Source organism: Sebastes fasciatus, chromosome 15 (assembly GCF_043250625.1).
Source record: "Sebastes fasciatus isolate fSebFas1 chromosome 15, fSebFas1.pri, whole genome shotgun sequence".
In the NCBI taxonomy this organism is placed as follows: domain Eukaryota; kingdom Metazoa; phylum Chordata; class Actinopteri; order Perciformes; family Sebastidae; genus Sebastes; species Sebastes fasciatus.
In genome coordinates this window covers 6,423,107-6,439,900 of record NC_133809.1, presented here as the reverse complement: position 1 = coordinate 6,439,900, position 16,794 = coordinate 6,423,107, and the positions used below count along the sequence as shown (strand labels likewise).

General features: G+C 36.9%; 2 protein-coding genes across 10 annotated transcripts in view; one reads left to right on the top strand and one right to left on the bottom strand.

The window, feature by feature from the left end:
- ccdc177 (coiled-coil domain containing 177) overlaps positions 1-16,794 on the bottom strand; it is a 48,360-nt gene that overhangs the window by 7,813 nt on the left and 23,753 nt on the right. Inside the window, exon 1 of one of the 2 annotated variants that reach the window (XM_074660429.1) lies at positions 588-1,021. The exons of the other annotated variant lie outside the window; for it this stretch is intronic. The gene's annotated coding sequence lies outside the window, so the exon portion shown is untranslated. Of the gene's footprint in view, positions 1-587; positions 1,022-16,794 lie in introns of those variants that run through there. 2 annotated transcript variants of the gene reach the window in all.
- Positions 14,365-16,794, top strand: part of smoc1 (SPARC related modular calcium binding 1) — a 60,730-nt gene continuing 58,300 nt past the window's right edge. For 6 of the 8 annotated variants that reach the window (XM_074660441.1, XM_074660440.1, XM_074660439.1 and 3 more), the window contains exon 1: positions 14,366-14,737. In XM_074660441.1, the coding sequence (XP_074516542.1) occupies positions 14,633-14,737 (105 nt within the window). In that variant the 5' untranslated portion in view covers positions 14,366-14,632. Of the gene's footprint in view, positions 14,738-16,794 lie in introns of all 8 variants that reach the window. The other 2 variants (XM_074660436.1, XM_074660437.1) reach the window with 1 other exon arrangement.

The window sequence follows — 16,794 nt, the reverse complement described above, 5'->3', positions numbered from 1 at the left end:
GCATTCAATCCAGAGTTTAAGAGAGATGCAGTCTGTGGGGGAGGGTCAGACATGCATGCATGCACACATATTCATGCACTGATTTTTACACCAGATGAGACATTTCCCCCTTCAGGGAACTGACATAACACACGAAGTGTCCTTTAATAGAGAGTCTATTTTTGGCGGAGTTACTAGGCTGAGAGAATTTGATTACTCATAGCAATATTTTTTCACTCTACATCACACAATCAACCTACAACTACCTTTGAAATCAAACCTGGTGCTGCAACATATGTATTATTAATCAGTTATATAGTAAAAGCTGGATTTAAAACGAGGTAAACAAGCACTGGTCAAATATCTGCTCACCATCATGGACTAGTACAAATAGTAAAGGCCTAGACTTTTCCCCATCAGCAGCACAAAGGCAAAACAATACCTGCACTTGCATATTAAAAGGGGTCTAATTATAAAAGACAGATTCTATTACAGATGTTTAGCTGCTTTTGTGTTACAAAGACAAGATTTACTATATTTTACTGCTGTTTCATGACGTGGTTTGGTTGTATTTCATGCAGTGTCGCACCACAGAAACACGCACTAACCTGCCAGTTTGTAAAAGGTTTTGTAAACCGGTGCTTTGTTCCCCTGTAATCCGTGCAGTGCCCCTTGCTCCCTGCATAATATCAGGCTTCAGGGAAAAGGCTGCGGCCGTCGACCCAGAGATGGAGCTTCACATCGTCGCAACATCCAGCGACACGACAGACAGACAGATGGAGCCTCTCACAGCCTGCAGGGAGGAAATCTAAATATCTAAACTCTCCGAGATTAAAAAGAAAAACCGTCCAACAGAGTGAAATTAACTCTAAACACGTCGAAGAGAAATCTATCCAGCTTCCTCTGATCCTCCCTTCAGCAAAAGAGCATCCCGTAAACATGAGCTGAGTCCACCTGCTGTTCAGCAGCATCCCTCCATCTCAGCCTCCTTAGCTCCGCCTGCTTCTGGCCTGCATGCTGCAATTAACCGAGCATACACTCAAATGACATGCTTTTAAACATGCAATAAAACCTAATGGTGCCGAATGTGTTAGCCTTCAGCAAACTTCCTCCTATAGGCCTGTTTTATCTACCAGAGAGATGTACAGAAGGGAAGAGTCTTTATGATAATTCAGTTGCCTATAGGCTATTATTTACTGCTTTATAATTTAATTTCTAGGTAATACAAAAATCAGTAAAAACAAAATGTTAAATATATTGTATGGAAGTCAAATCTATAAATAGATGTTTAATCTGTGCAGTCTGGTCCATCAAAAGTCACATCACTGCATCATGTAACAGCTGCCATCTGCCTTCCTGCTCATGTGTGAAATTAAATAGTCTGTAATTACACCAAACTGCCACTAGAGGACGCTGTAATATAATATAATAGATTCATGCTCTGCGTTTCAGACAAAGGAGGTCCAGCAGCCAATCAGCATCATTACAGCTCATCAGGGGTGGAAGAAGTACTCACATCATTTACTGCATTTAAATATTAATAAGTACAAGTATACAAGTATTATCAGGAAAATGTACTTAAAGTATCAAAAGTAAACACTCATATTACTGAAAAATTACCCCTGTGGGTGTTCTACAATTAGATATGCTATTGGATCATTATTACTGATGTTTTCATTTTTAATTCTTATTTTCTTTCTGTTGGTTTTACTGTAGTTCGAGAGGTGGAGCTGATTTTAAGTATTTCATATACTGTTGGGTAGTTCACATATTTTACAAACCAAAGCTATGATGAACTTATAAAACATGATGCATCGTTATCATGTTGTACGTATAGTCTTAGTATGTAAAGTAACTAGTAACTACAGCTACAGTCAGTTGTGATGGAGTAAAAGTATAAAATAGTAGTAAATGGAAATACTCAAGTAAACTACAAGTACCTCAAATTTGTACTTAAGTACAGTACTTGAGTAAATGTACTTTTGTACATTGCACCGCTGGAGCTCAAAAGAGTTGAACAATAGAGGTTATTAAATGTGACATGCTGTATGCCTGTATGGAGGCTCTCAACGGCGTCACTCCATGCCTGTTTACTTTACCTTTTTTTGGAAAAGCTGTTAAGATAAAAAACTATTATAGACAAGCTACAATTATATCTATAATATTGAAGACATTGAAAACACAAACACATCACAGCAGTTACAGCTGGACAGTAGTAAACATGTACTTCTAAACAGTGTGTGTTGAATTAAGTGAGTTAAAAATCAAGTTTTTTAAGTTTTTAAGTCCCCCTATTTAGCATTTATACGCAGCAAATATTTGTTTACCAATGTACAGTATTTGTCTCTTATTAAAACATATTTTATATTATTACAACTGTGTTTCTATTGAACTTATTTAACAACATTATTGTTATTATTATTACTATTTTATTTACGAATTTATATATTTATTTCTCTTTCCTCCTCCTCCTCCTCTGCTATTAGTAACACCTACTACTACTACTACTACTATTACTAGAACACCTATTACTAATACTAGTACAACACCAACTACTACTTCTACAACACCCACTACTGCTACTAGTACAACACCTATTGTTAAACACCTACTACTTGTACTACTGCTACCGCTACTAGTAGAACACCTACTACTACTATTACTACTACTAGTAACACACCTACTACTACTATTACTACTACTAGTAACACACCTACTACTACTATTACTACTACTAGTACAACACCTACTACTACTATTACTACTACTAGTACAACACCTACTACTACTATTACTACTACTAGTACAACACCTACTACTACTATTACTACTACTAGTACAACACCTACTACTACTATTACTACACCTACTACTACTATTACTACTACTAGTACAACACCTACTACTACTAGTACAACACCTACTACTACTATTACTACTACTAGTACAACACCTACTACTACTATTACTACACCTACTAGTAAAACACCCACTACTTCTACTACTGCTACCACTACTAGTAGAACACCTACTACTACTACTACAACACCCACTACTACTACTACTACTACTACTACTACTACTACTACACCTACTAGTAAAACACCCACTACTTCTACTACTGCTACCACTACTAGTAGAACACCTACTACTACTACTACAACACCCACTACTACTACTACTACTACTACTACTACTACTACTACACCTACTAGTAAAACACCCACTACTTCTACTATTGCTACCACTACTAGTAGAACACCTACTACTACTACTACTACTACTACTACTAGAACACCTATTACTACTACTAGTACAACACCAACTACTACTTCTACAACACCCACTACTGCTACTAGTACAACACCTATTGTAAAACACCTACTACTACTACCACTACTACACCTAGTAGTAAAACACCCACTACTTCTACTACTGCTACCGCTACTAGTAGGACACCTACTACTACTACTACTACTACTACTACACCTACTAGTACAACACCGACTACTACTGCTACTACTTGATGCAGCTAATATTAGCAGCAGAGTTGGTAGTAGTAGTAATTCAAGTATTGTTCTAGCAGGTACTACAAGTGAAGAAGTAAAACATAGTGGTAGTTGTCTTTGTTATGTGTTGTGTGAGTATTTCTTCCACCACTACTACATGAATGACTGTAGTGTATTCACTTTATAAAGACAGACTGGTCTGGTTCGGTCCGGTCCAGTTAGAGCAGTTGGATCAGGATTAGATAACTGAGTGAAAATCACAGTGATGATGACCCACTAAACTCCTGACCCGGTGTGGGGAACAGTGCGAGTTTAATTGGCCCCGCCCGTGAGCCGTATCAGGAGGACAGCGGGTAACAAGTGACAACAGGGAACGTGCTGGCTGGCTTGTTAACCGGGGGCATGGGGTCTGGGAGGGGGGCCAGAGGGGAGCGGGGCATGGTGTGGTCGCTGCACAGTTCACTGGTGCAGGGGTATGCTCCACAGAATTTCTGTGTTTTTGTTTTTGGTAGGGCATGCTCCCCACCACCAAAGCTGGACTTGGGGTTCATCGAGAGGTGAGCCGCTCTGTGCAGTCATGGAGACCACTGCAATGCCCGGCTGGTGGTGAGGGCCCAGAGCAGTCCCTTATCTACTGGTTCTGTAGTGGGAACCAGTCTAGAGGTGTCAAAATCAGGTTCATTTTAAAGTTTAATATGTTTACAGGCATTTGTTATACTCAGGACTTTAAGTATCTTTTAAGGACAAATATGCAGTTTATTTGACAGAAAATAGTAATTCAATGTTTTACAAATTAAACCAAATCTAGAGGCATATTTACACCCGAAAGTCTATTTTAAAATAAAGGTGCTAAATATGGAATTCAGAGCATTTCTATTGTCTCTGCATGGCTCTCAATATGCAGCTTGTTAGCTAAGTGCAAACACCAGCAACAGTGCTGACAGAGCTATGGGTGTTAACCTGAGGGGGAATCGGAGTATGGGAGCTACGCTTTGGCGACGACGCCATCGGTCGGGACGGCGTTATCAGCTGTAACCGCCGTATGAGAGCAGTGCAGAGCGGTGACCGTGAGCTAGCCAGTGGGGCACACTCACATGCATGAACATGCACTAAAAGGCACACGGCCGGCCCGGCGATGTCAACAGAGCACAGAGAAGCTCTGATTACAACACACAGAGGGAGATTGACTTCATTCTCTGCTCAGGTAGACATTACTCCTCTATATCTTTATATAGTTGTTGGCTCCTATATTAATGCTCTGAATCCTGTATAGATCACCTTTAAATGACATACAGTAAATCCCACTCACCCTCGAACCTGATGGTTCAGCAACCAAACTATTACATAGTGAAGTGTTATTAAACTAATAAGTACTTTATTTTTACTTAACTATTTTACAAACGGTGAGTGCAATTATTTACATTTTCTCTAAAATATAAACTCAATTGGACTGATTTGCTGAGAGACAGCATTTACTAAATATAGTGGTAGAAAGTAACTAAGTACATTTACTCAAGTACTGTACTTAAAACAATTTTGAGGTTCCTGTACTTTACTTATATTTCCCTTTTATGCTACTTAATACTTCTACTGCACTACATTTCAGAGGCAAATATTGTACTTTTTACTACACTACATTTATTTGATAACTTCAGTTACATTAAAGATTTATATTAACACAAAATATAACAAACTAATAAATTATGATGTTTAATTATAGATAAAGATAAGACTTTAATGATCCCTTGGTGAAATTCACAAGTTACCCGACAGTATATACCGTATCGTAATGAACAAAACCCAACTTTTACCAGCTGCAACATTAAAGTAATATAAATATTAATGCATCAATATTTAGAATTCAATAATACAATACCTATTATTCTGAAATGCATGAGTACTCTTGCATTTTGTACTTCAAGTATATTGTAATGCTAATGCTTAATGCTAATAAGTAACATTTTGAATACATGACTTGTACTTGTAACAGTATTTCTACACTGTGGTATTGCTCCTTTTACTTGAGTAAAAGACCTGAGTACTTCTTTCATCACTGACTAAATACATAAACTGTTAAAAGAAAACATGATGACTAGAAACAGTGAAATAAATGATTAAAGTGTAATGAAGTCCAGTTCTTAGATAAATAAGTCGGTCTGCTGATGCAGGTGAGCATTGTGCTCCTGTGCATAATATAACCGAGTATAAACTGATTCTATATCAACTCTCCTGTTTGGAAAAAGCTCTGGGAGATCTAGCAACAAATGATTGATTGAGAAGTCTTGAGTTAGAATAACAACGTGTAGGCAGAATCAGTGCCGTTAAGAGGATCTATGTGCCGTTCACTCCTCTGAAGAAAGCCTATTTTTACACCGAGGCAAACAATGAGTCCAGCCAAGAGATTACAGACAGACAGAAACTCCGGGAACTCAGACAATAACTACTTCTGGCTTCATGACTCAGCAGCCTCAGCTGAGATGAATTCAGCCATTTCATTTCCCTTCAAGAGGCCGATCTGATTCTCAGCTCTACATGTGTGCTGAACTTTGACAAGAGCGGATAAAGACATGGCAAACTCTTTTACAGACCTGGAAATAAAAGAGGATACAGTCGGCCTCAGTGCATTTCCACCTCTCCAGAGTGCTACTGATTTTCCACATTATTATATTTTACTACTATTGTAGTGGATCGTGCCAAGAGGACACTGTAGGGGTGTTCGCCCAGAGCGGAACATTTTTAGAGAGTGTATAATGTTATTCACTGAACCAAATGTGATGATATGCCCTGGTAAGACATGTCAACCAAACTGTTTCTGCTATCCACAGACATAAAAGTGTGAACAATAAATCATAATCTATAGGCTTAGATGGCTGATATTTGCCTTTAACATGTTCTGCCAGACTTTATCAGAACAGCTGTAAGGCACAATAACATATTTGTTTACAACTTACAGAACACTTGACTTGTATAAATACGTTTTTCCTAATTTTTATTTTTATTTTATTGTTGGTCTTTGGTGCTTTTCTTATATCTTTATATAAAAGTTAAATATACACCTATTTTTTCACATACATGAGTACATAATAGTCCTGTCTATTCTTATATACCTGTATTGTTCAGCCCTTTGTCGTTGTTCCTTGCTGTTATTTCTAATTCTGTGTAATTCTGTGATTACAAATCAGATCTATTTGCAGACGTACTTGGCAAATAAATCTGATTCTGATATTTTTTATTACCATTTACTTTTTTCAATTATATTTTTTGTAAATTAATTCTTCATTTAAAAGGCTATATACATCCTCAGATTTCCTCCATCATTAAAACATTTGTAGAAAATTATTTGGGTAAAATCATAATGTAAATGTTGTTTTCTCTTATTTTTTTTAATGTAACAGCATTCCCATCCTTCCAACAATACAACTCTTTCAATCATAATTCTTAATTCTTTGGTCACGTATAATTGTAGTGGTCATTGGAACAAAAAAGAATACTGTATTATCGGTAAAGCTTTATTTTATAGGTTTGTATTTTTTTCTTCAAAAACGTTTATTTAAGTCAGACATTTACAATGTGTTGTGATGACAATGTAACACAACATGTAGGGCATTTTTTTATATTATAGGTTTATAATTTACTAATAATTTCCAAGGAATTATGTAATTTGGTACTAATTATGGGAAAATAGAGAAAATATTCTGAAACATTTATTTTAGTTAGATTTTATTATTAATTCTTCATATATGTTGGACTTTACAACCTGCACGTAGAACTATTTTTTAATTTTTGCATGTTCAACTGACCCACTGAGCACCGATGAAAAGATTCCAGGTTACGCAAGCAATTTATTGATGTTAATTAATTGGAGGTTCACCAGTTGAACTCTCTTTTCTCCGTATAACTGCAACCACATTACATAATTCTTTCCAGGAAACCTCCCAGGAAATTATGGACCTGGAAGATCTTTTCTTTCTTTAAGAAATTTTAAAATATTTATGTATTTTTGTTAATTGTAATACAGCTGTCTTTAATTTCAATATTAGGTGGGTTCTTTTTACAAGCCCTCAGGTTTTTTTTTGTCAACCCACCTGTGCATTTATTTATGTTATTGTACATAATAACTCTTCTCTTTTGTTTTATTATATGCACAAATAAAAACAAGCTGTTACAGTATCATCCTTTAAAAGCACACGTCTACCCCTAATAATGCAGCTGCCAAACAGAACAATAGAACAACAATAAATCAAAGAGTGAGAGAAAAACAGATTGTGAGAAAGAAAACGCAGTACGGTAGGCTGATGTTGTGTATGTTCTCAACAATCCCGTCTTTTCACTCCCACTCTGTCCTGAACACTCGCTGCCCTGCAGGAACTCACTGGTCCTGTGAAGACTGAGACCTCTGGTTGCCCCCAGTTCACATTTCCAGCATCGGTTTGCCAACAGAAAGGGACACGTTTTCTGGACAGTTTCAACAACTCCCCCTTCTGACCCTCTGCTTTCTCCAGCCACCAAGCGCCCCCCGCCTCCCTCTACCTCGGCTCTGCCTTCTGTGGGACGGTACAGGGGTCCTATGCGGGTGTGGAATAGTCCCCCTCCTCGGTGGAAGGGGAAAAGGTCCCAGAGACAGAGCTGTTAATTCAATCAGGAGAGCGGTATGCTCAATTAGGCATCCATAAGGGCCCTGGATGGGTCCGGGGGCCCTGTAGAGGGCAGGCAGCCCAGTCCCCATGAGGTATTAATTGTGGATGACAGTGTGTAAACAGTGGGGTGAATAGACAGCGCAGGTGCGGGACACCCCAGTCCAGACTCAATAGCCCTTTTCACGCCCTTGGCTCTCTGTTGCCACTTTCTCTTTCATTCTCTCACTACGTAAGAATCCCTCGCATCTCTGACTAATGTCACGGATAATTCGGCTTTGTGGGCTTATTTATTTGTTGCTGTGCGTTTCCGTCACTAGGCATGCTCCTACACCGTGTGTGTTTATGTGTGTTTGAAGAGGGTAATAAGAGGCCAGGTTGCCGCTGTCCAGAACTGTCGGCCAGCCAAGGGCTATCCGCGGCTCCTCGTTTTCAGGAGCTAATGAAAATTGCGGCCAGTACATGTAAAAATATGTGGAATTTATGAAATGAAATCCAGATGACACTTTAAAAGGAGTGGGCTTTCTATTTGACCTCCAATTTTTCCGTTCAGCACACCATCCACCCCCCCGTCCCTCTGTCTGTCTTTCATTCAGCTGTAATTGTGTTTAGTCGTGTTTGACAAAACTAACTTTACACACAGACTGTTAATAGGGAACGGTAGTGGAAGAAACCTGTACTTCAGTAACAGGAAATCAATATTTACTTAGGTAAAAGTACAGAAGCATCATCAGGAAAATGGACAAAATTCAAAGTATTCATCATGCAGAATGGCCCCTTTCAGAGTATAATTATTTATATTATATTACTGGATTATTGATGCATTAACTTCTAAGCAGCATTTAAATGTTGAAGCTGTTTACAGTGGAGATACTTTTGGGTAATTTAATCAATACCAATACATCATATTTTAAAAACTGATCATATGCTTTGCATGTAAAAACTTAATTTAAAAAGGAAGCTGAAGGTGTCAGATGAATGAAATGGAGTAAAAACTACAATATTTCACTCTGAAATGTAAAGTAGTTAAAGTAGAAAGCCACATAACATGGAGTTAAAGTACCTCAATACTGTACGACTCCAGTGGTGGAAGAAGTATTCAGATCCTGTAGTTACAGTATTTAAGTAGCAATAACACACGCCAATTTATAAAAGCATTACTTTTACTTGTAATGAAGTATTTTGACAAGCAATGAGTAAAAGTATTCATTATGATGACCCCTTTCAGTTATAAACCACTGATGTGTGTCATGTGAAGCTGCATTTTAATGCTGTAGATGGGGGTGTGATAAAACTACTACAAACTACTGTACAAGTACTATTATGTATACTTTGAGGGATATACTTTCTGTCAGTGGTGGGAGAGATACTCAAATTCCTTACTTAAGTAGAAGAAGCAAAACCATAGTGTGAAAATATTCTGTTACAAGTTAAACTCCTGAATTCAGAAAGTAAAATCACGGAAAAAAACAAAATTTCAAAAATACTATTGCAAATACTGCATATATTGTGGATGTATAATGAGTAATTTGCAATAAAAGTATAAAAAAAAGTAAAATCACAGAAGTATTATTAATGAGATTTATGCTATAGTACATAAAACTTTGTATTATATGCAAAGTGGCCCCTTTCAGAACGTTATATTGTTAAATTGTATTGGATTATGTATTATTGATGAACAACAATTTTAATACAATCATTTTTGGTAACTTTATTTACTGTAGGTTTATTTATTTTCAACACATTTTTAATAAGAAAATTGCTTTTGAATATATAATAATTATTGATTAATTAGTCTGAAATATAACTACAAACTACCGTTGTCAAATTAAGGCAGTGCAGTAAAAAATTGAATAATTCTCTCTGAAATGTAGTGAGTAGGAGTGTAAAGTAACATAAAACATAAGTATGAGTATCACAGTACTTTAGTGAATATATTTTGTTATTTTCCAAGTTTCTATCATGGTTTAATGCATAACATTGTATCAAGTTATTTGAGTTTATTACACTGTATGTTAAGTATGTCAGTCATTTTGTGAAGTAACCAAAGATGTAAAAGAAATGCAGTGAAGTAAAAACTTCAATAATATGACAAAAATATGTGGTTGAGTATAAAGTTGCACAAAATGGAAATACTCAGGTAAAGTACAAACACCGCTAGTTGTAAGTATAGTAAGTACTGAAATCAGATATTATAATGAGAAGCTACTTGAACACTGGAAAAACGTAAATGGAGCTTTTATTTTTAAAAGAATGTGGTTCACGTAGTATAAAACCGTAAAAATAATGGGACAACTAACTAGTTTAACTTTTACCCACAACACTCAGCATACCACACGTGAACTCTGGGTACTTTTTGTGACATCACGGTTGAACATCTGTGCTAAGTCGCCGTCAGATCTCTGGGTGGCCTCTGCCCTGCTCCGTCTGTTTCTGTGTCTACAGACACCTGCTAATTTTCGGCCGTATGTAGTTGGTGTAAGCCGGCGGGGGGACAGCGGCCGGGGCGTCTTTGGAGCAGTAATTGGGAAATACATTTCCTTTCAGCGTGCCCATTCATTCCTTTTTTGTTTTTGTTGTCAGAGGTTTTCTTTCATGCTCGGCCAAATGACAACAGAATTAAAGTGTAGAGCCATGCTTTCCCTACAACAGCTTTACACCCCGGAAAGTCTTCTTTGTTAGAGGTGGAGGGTCGAAGCGAGAGGGAAGAGCAGATATAAACTGATCTCGTTAACATTCCAAGAGACACTCCTGTTCCCCCCCCTCTCTGCTCCTCATCCTCACCTCCCACATCATTTCACCAGGACATGAGTGGACCGGCTGGCACAGAGCAGAGAGGAAGGCGGGGGGGGGGAAGATGATCCCAGCACCAGATTGAGATGCATCCAACCTCTCACAGCTCTGATAATGATACTACACGGACGCTTTGCTGAGTCTGATAAAGAAGAATCCAGATAACTCACTGTCTCCAGTTCGTTTAGGCCTCCATTTTTCTCCCTTTATGTTCAACTTCCTTTTTCCTCACAAACTCTCTCCATCCTTTCTGAGAAAACAGCCCTTTAGTGAAACCGCCCGGTGCACACAGAAATCATTAATGCTGACCCTAATTGTGCCAATTCCAGCAGCTCAATAGCTCTAATTACAAGGTTCTTCACTGAGGCACTCAAAAAGCCGCTGAACTGTCATAGCCAACAATTAAAAAATATCTATAGGGACAAAGACTGAGGGAAGGGGACTGGATAGGAGGGGGGTTACCCAGTCCAGCAAAGGGTGACCGGATGGCCCTTTTCAGCTCTTAAAAGCCCCGTTTCTGTGGATTGAACTGAAGCTGGACACCTGCACTCCAACACTCGGCTTCCCTCGCTCACCCTCTTCGGTCTCTCCTCCTTCTTTTTAACTCGCTCTCAATGGGCCACACAATTTATCTGAAAGGGGAAAAGATGGAGAAAGAGAGAGCACAGAGAGAAAGAGGACGTGGGAGCCAGAAGTTGAGAATTTGTAGGACGACTGCAGTGTGGGACCAGTTTTACGAGGCCATTTAGTATTGAGCTGTTCTGACTCAGGATGGACAGTAATGTAATATGATCAGTGGTGGAGAAGTATTCAGATCCTTTACTTAGGAAAAAGTAGCAATACTGCAATATAGAAATACTCCAAAAGCAGAAAGTGTTATTAGTAAAATGTACTTGAAGTAACAAAAGTAAAAGAACATCTAAAGCAGAAAAATGTCCCCTTTGTCAGCGTTATATTTTTATATAGTACAGCCTACTATTGCATTATTATAACTGATACATTCATGTGTAATATGATTTTACTGTTGTAACCATTTTATATAATATTGGTTAGTTTAATCTATAAAAGTAAATTATATTTTCGGATTTCATTTATATTTAAAGTATATTTTATAAGATCCTCATGTGTTTTACGTGTAAAATCTTTATCTGGAATGTAACTGGTAACTAAATTAAAGTACTGGAGTAAAACGTACAATATAGAAGTATAAAGTAGCATGAAATGGGAATACTCAAGTAGAGTACAAGTACGTCAAATTTGTCAGTACTTGAGTAAACATAGTTAGTTACTTAGTTACAGTTCATCACTGAATATGATCATAAATCGAATGATTACATTTAGTTTCACTGATGCATTAACATGTGAGCTGTATATTAATGCTGTAACTGGTGGTGCGACAAAACTACTACAAACTACTGTACAAGTACTACTATGTATACTTTTGGGGTATATTTTCTGTGTATGGTGGAAGAAGTACTCAGACTCCTTAATTAGAAGAAGCAATACCACAGTGTAAAACTACTCGATATTCTGTTCAAGTAAAACTACTGCATGCTCAAGTAAAACCACAGTATCATTGTCAAAATACACTTAAAGTAGAAGTAAAACTATGTTTTATGCAAAGTGGCTTTCAGAACTTTACATTCTTATATTTCTTTATTTTATTATTTATCATTGATGTGACAATATGATTAAATTTAGTTATTGTTTTACAAAATCTGCGGGCCAAATAAACGATTCCCTGCAAAATACTGTTAAAAAATTGTTTATTAAAGTGGATTGTTTATTTTACCAAATAGTTTTGTTTAATATAATGCATAACAGTGGAACAGTTAGTTGATTTCATAATAAATTTGATTATTTCAGATGTACTTTTGCATACATTTGCTTTATTGTAATACATATTATTGATCAAATATTAAAATATTAATTTCAGACTGATCTCCCAGCCCTACTCTTATTTATAGAATATCATAATTAAATGTGGGTATTATAAAAAATTGCAAACACATTTATTATGTATGGTCATATTAAGCATGAATTTTTATTTTTATTTTTTATTATCTATTACTGACACTCTTGTTAAATGAAGAAATCCTGACCTTCGAGGCATACTAATGAATTTGTGTTTTGTAATATATTTTTTTAAGTGTTTACACTTCAACCTGTCAAAGATCTTTTAAGGAATACATATAATTTATTTTGAGAAAAAAAAATACTCCATGCTGCTTTATTGACAGTGTTCAGCTGCCATACTCCTCCAGAAAATAAGGTTTACTCTTAAAAAATGAGTTAAATCATGAACAATAATTAGGGATTAAGTGGCACACACAGCTGTTTTTGCCTAATCAACCCCTGAATCTCCTTCCAACATGCACACACAGGCCGACCCCCTGCAGTGCTCGTGACAGCTATTGACTTTCCTCAATAGATGTTTTCTATTGTAACCCAAGTACACAGGCTAAATGTCACGGCAGCAGGATACTTGGCTGTTATAGAGCATTATATGTCTCTGAATGGGGATGAGGACCTTAAATTTGACTTCACAATTGCTCGGCCATTGTTGCTGTTGTCAAAGACTGATGATAATACACTGAGTGTCCCTGCAGCTGCTGAGTCTCCTTCCTGACTGACTGACTGACCACAGCAGCTTTTTACCGTACCGTAAACTCGTGAGCCTGGTTTGATAGCTCAGGGCTTGTGCCCTTTTCTATCTCTAGGAAATCGTTGGAGGGAGGAGAGAGGAGATGGAGGAGGAGCCCAGCTGGTGTTGAGGCATCATGGCCCATGACTACAGCCAGTTGAGGAGTTTTTTTTCTTCCTTTTCCTCATAAAAAAAATAAATAAAAATGAAATATGGATAAAACAAAATGGAGAAAAATAAATTAAAGAAAGAAAATAATAATAATAATAAATAAATAAAAATAAATAAATAAAACTTTAAAAAAGCCAACATAACTGGGCAAGATCATTATCATGTGACAGTATTAAGTGTGACTATTCCTATGTCTGTAACCTGCTAAGTCTATTCATCTAGGCAACAAATAATGTTTGTTAAAATGTATGTAAAAAATACAACCTAAATAGTGAATTATCAGTAAGATAATGTATAAGAAATATAAGAAATGATATAGAATAAGAAAGGTGAAAAACAGCTATATAATGTATCTTTAAACAGTAAATTAACTGTAAAATTAATAAAAACAAAAACAAAAAACAGTTCAAACTGTATTTTTCATTAACAGTACAAAGCTGTAAAATTTCAGCAACAGAATAATGTTAATTTTCCAGTAACATAAAGACAACCCAGTTCTTTACTGTTATTTTACTGGGAATGTGTTAACAGTTTGTGGGCGTGGCTTTTCACGCCTTCCCTCGCTGCTATTGGTCGGTTGTTTAGTCAGTCATCGCTGCTTCTGCCTCCTTTTGCTTTTTAAATGAAGTTGCAATGGATCCGAGCGACTCAACCTGTGGAAGCCGAGATGAACAGCTGATCCTCCGCAGTGGATAAAAGCAGATCCCCATGGTCATGATTCCTCATCTGACGCACTGCACTATGTGATTAGTTATTGGAGAAGTAGACAAAAGGGAAATAACTAAAAGGAAAAGTAGATTGGAGAGAGTGATTTTATATCTTTTTTGGACCTGTTGCTCATCAAACAGAGAGATTGAGAGACTACCTGCCGCTCGCTGCTCCAAGCTCACCGACCATCAATTATGTTATTGTCAAGTGTGCGTCTTTTTTTCACCTTTTCTCACCTGTTGGCGCCTCTGTTTCTCTGTTACCTGCCTCAAGTCTCCGCACAGAAGCCGGGCTCACGGGTGAGTGCATATACCTGAGTGATTCACACTCTTTTTTAAAGATATACTGTGTAGTTTAATACCTGGGTTAAAGGTGACATTGCAAAATTAAATACTGTGCCAAATTTTGTGTGAATATAGCGCGTAATATGTCAGATAATAGGCTACATAAATATAAGATAAGATAAGATGAACCTTTATTAATCCCTGGAGGGAAATTCAGGTGTCAAAGCAGCAACATCAGCAAACAGAGTGAAACACAGGAGAGGTAAAGGTATACAACAATTATAAAAACAATAATAGAGATATAAAAGATACAGAGTGAATGGGTGAACATAGTGTATGCAGTCCGTCAATAAATAAATATAGTATGTGCAATAAATAAATCTAATATGTGCAGTCTTTAAAGTGGTATATAGGATGTATAGTGTAAAGTAAGTGGTATATAGCGCCAGTTGTTAGAATCCAAGATGGTTGCAGATAGTGCATGTTAAAAGGTAGATAGTGCATGTTTAAAGTTATGTCGTTATGTATACATAAGTTATGTATTATAAGTTATGTAGTTTATGTAGTTATGTAGTTTATGTCACCTTCCACTGAAAATATACGAACTATAACCGTGCATGATTTTCTGTGACAGAAGTATAGAAATACATATTAGAAATATAGTGCTGCTGAGGTGTATTATGCAATCCGTGTGAGACTATGCATAGCTGCGTTTTTGTGCAAACCAGGTCCTATAAAGTCATCAATAAAGTCAACAATTGGCGTCAAATTCAAGGACTTTCCAAACTCAAAGTCAGACTCAAAACATGTTTTGGAGAATGAATAATACATAAATTCGGCTTATATAGAAATTAAATACCTCATTTATTAATGATTATCTTGTTAAGTAAATAAAGCCTGCTGCTGCAATAAGACATGAATGATAAGCAGTATTTACAATGCAGCTGGCTTATTTTTAACTAACTTTCAAGACTTTTCAAGGCCTATTTACTTTAGGATGAAACTGTCTCTATGCTTAAGTATGATGGGTTACACAGTGATCAGCTGCTTTACTCCTCCAGGAAAAGACATTTTGGCTGTTGATGGATGTAATTTTGAGACTTGTTCCTAAAATTTTTGGCTGAGTCATTAGAGGAAGAAACTCTAGTCCTGATTTCTGTCGCTATCCAGGTGGGTTAGCAATGCTTAAACCTAAAACACAAACTATGTTTAACGCACTGCAGTCCGATAGTTAGACATGGCTGCCCCCTCTTAGTCGATTAGTCATCTTACGGTCATTTTGGTCTTAGTTGACTAAGATTTCTTTAGTCGATTAGTCATTTTTTAAGCTTTTTTTCATGCTGAATGACTAATTTCCAAGAAACTTATGAGCACATCTCTGGTAAACACAAGATTTAAGATGTTGCTTTTGTGTGATTCTTTGTGGAGAAAGTTTTACAGATCAGTCGATTAAATCAGCTAATCGATTAGTCGACAAAAAATCATATGGGTGTTAGTCGACTAAGAGTTTCTTTTGTCGAGGCCAGCCCTGCTATTTTCGAGGGTATGGAGTTTAACCTGCATTTCCTTCACCGCAGCATCCCTGCACGTATCCCTTCTACTTTTCTAGGACGTCTCTTCTCTCAAACACACTGCTTTACTTGTTCCCCCTTTTGTTGAAGCTTTTTTTTTTTACGAATACCTGTGGCAGAAAGTGATGGAGAACAGCATTGTTTCAGTTCACAGATGTAATATTTGTGGTCATAGGGGTGGATGAATATGAAACACACATATTGGAGCTATTTAACAATGTCTTTGAACCTCTCCCTCCCTCCCTACACAAGACACAGTGGTCAAGGCGGTTCATAGTGAGTTATGCTTTTCGTAATCACTTTAGTCACTAGATAATTGTTTTCTTATTGGCTGAATAATGAAAGAACTGGATTTACAATCACAGTAGTGAGTTTGGTGTTTATATTTTGTGGCCGATTCAGGTGGCACATCTGTTGATAATACAACAAGTGCTAGGATGTTTAGGTGATTTATCAGAATTTTCTGTGACTGACAACCTTAATGAGCTGACGGCTTTCAAA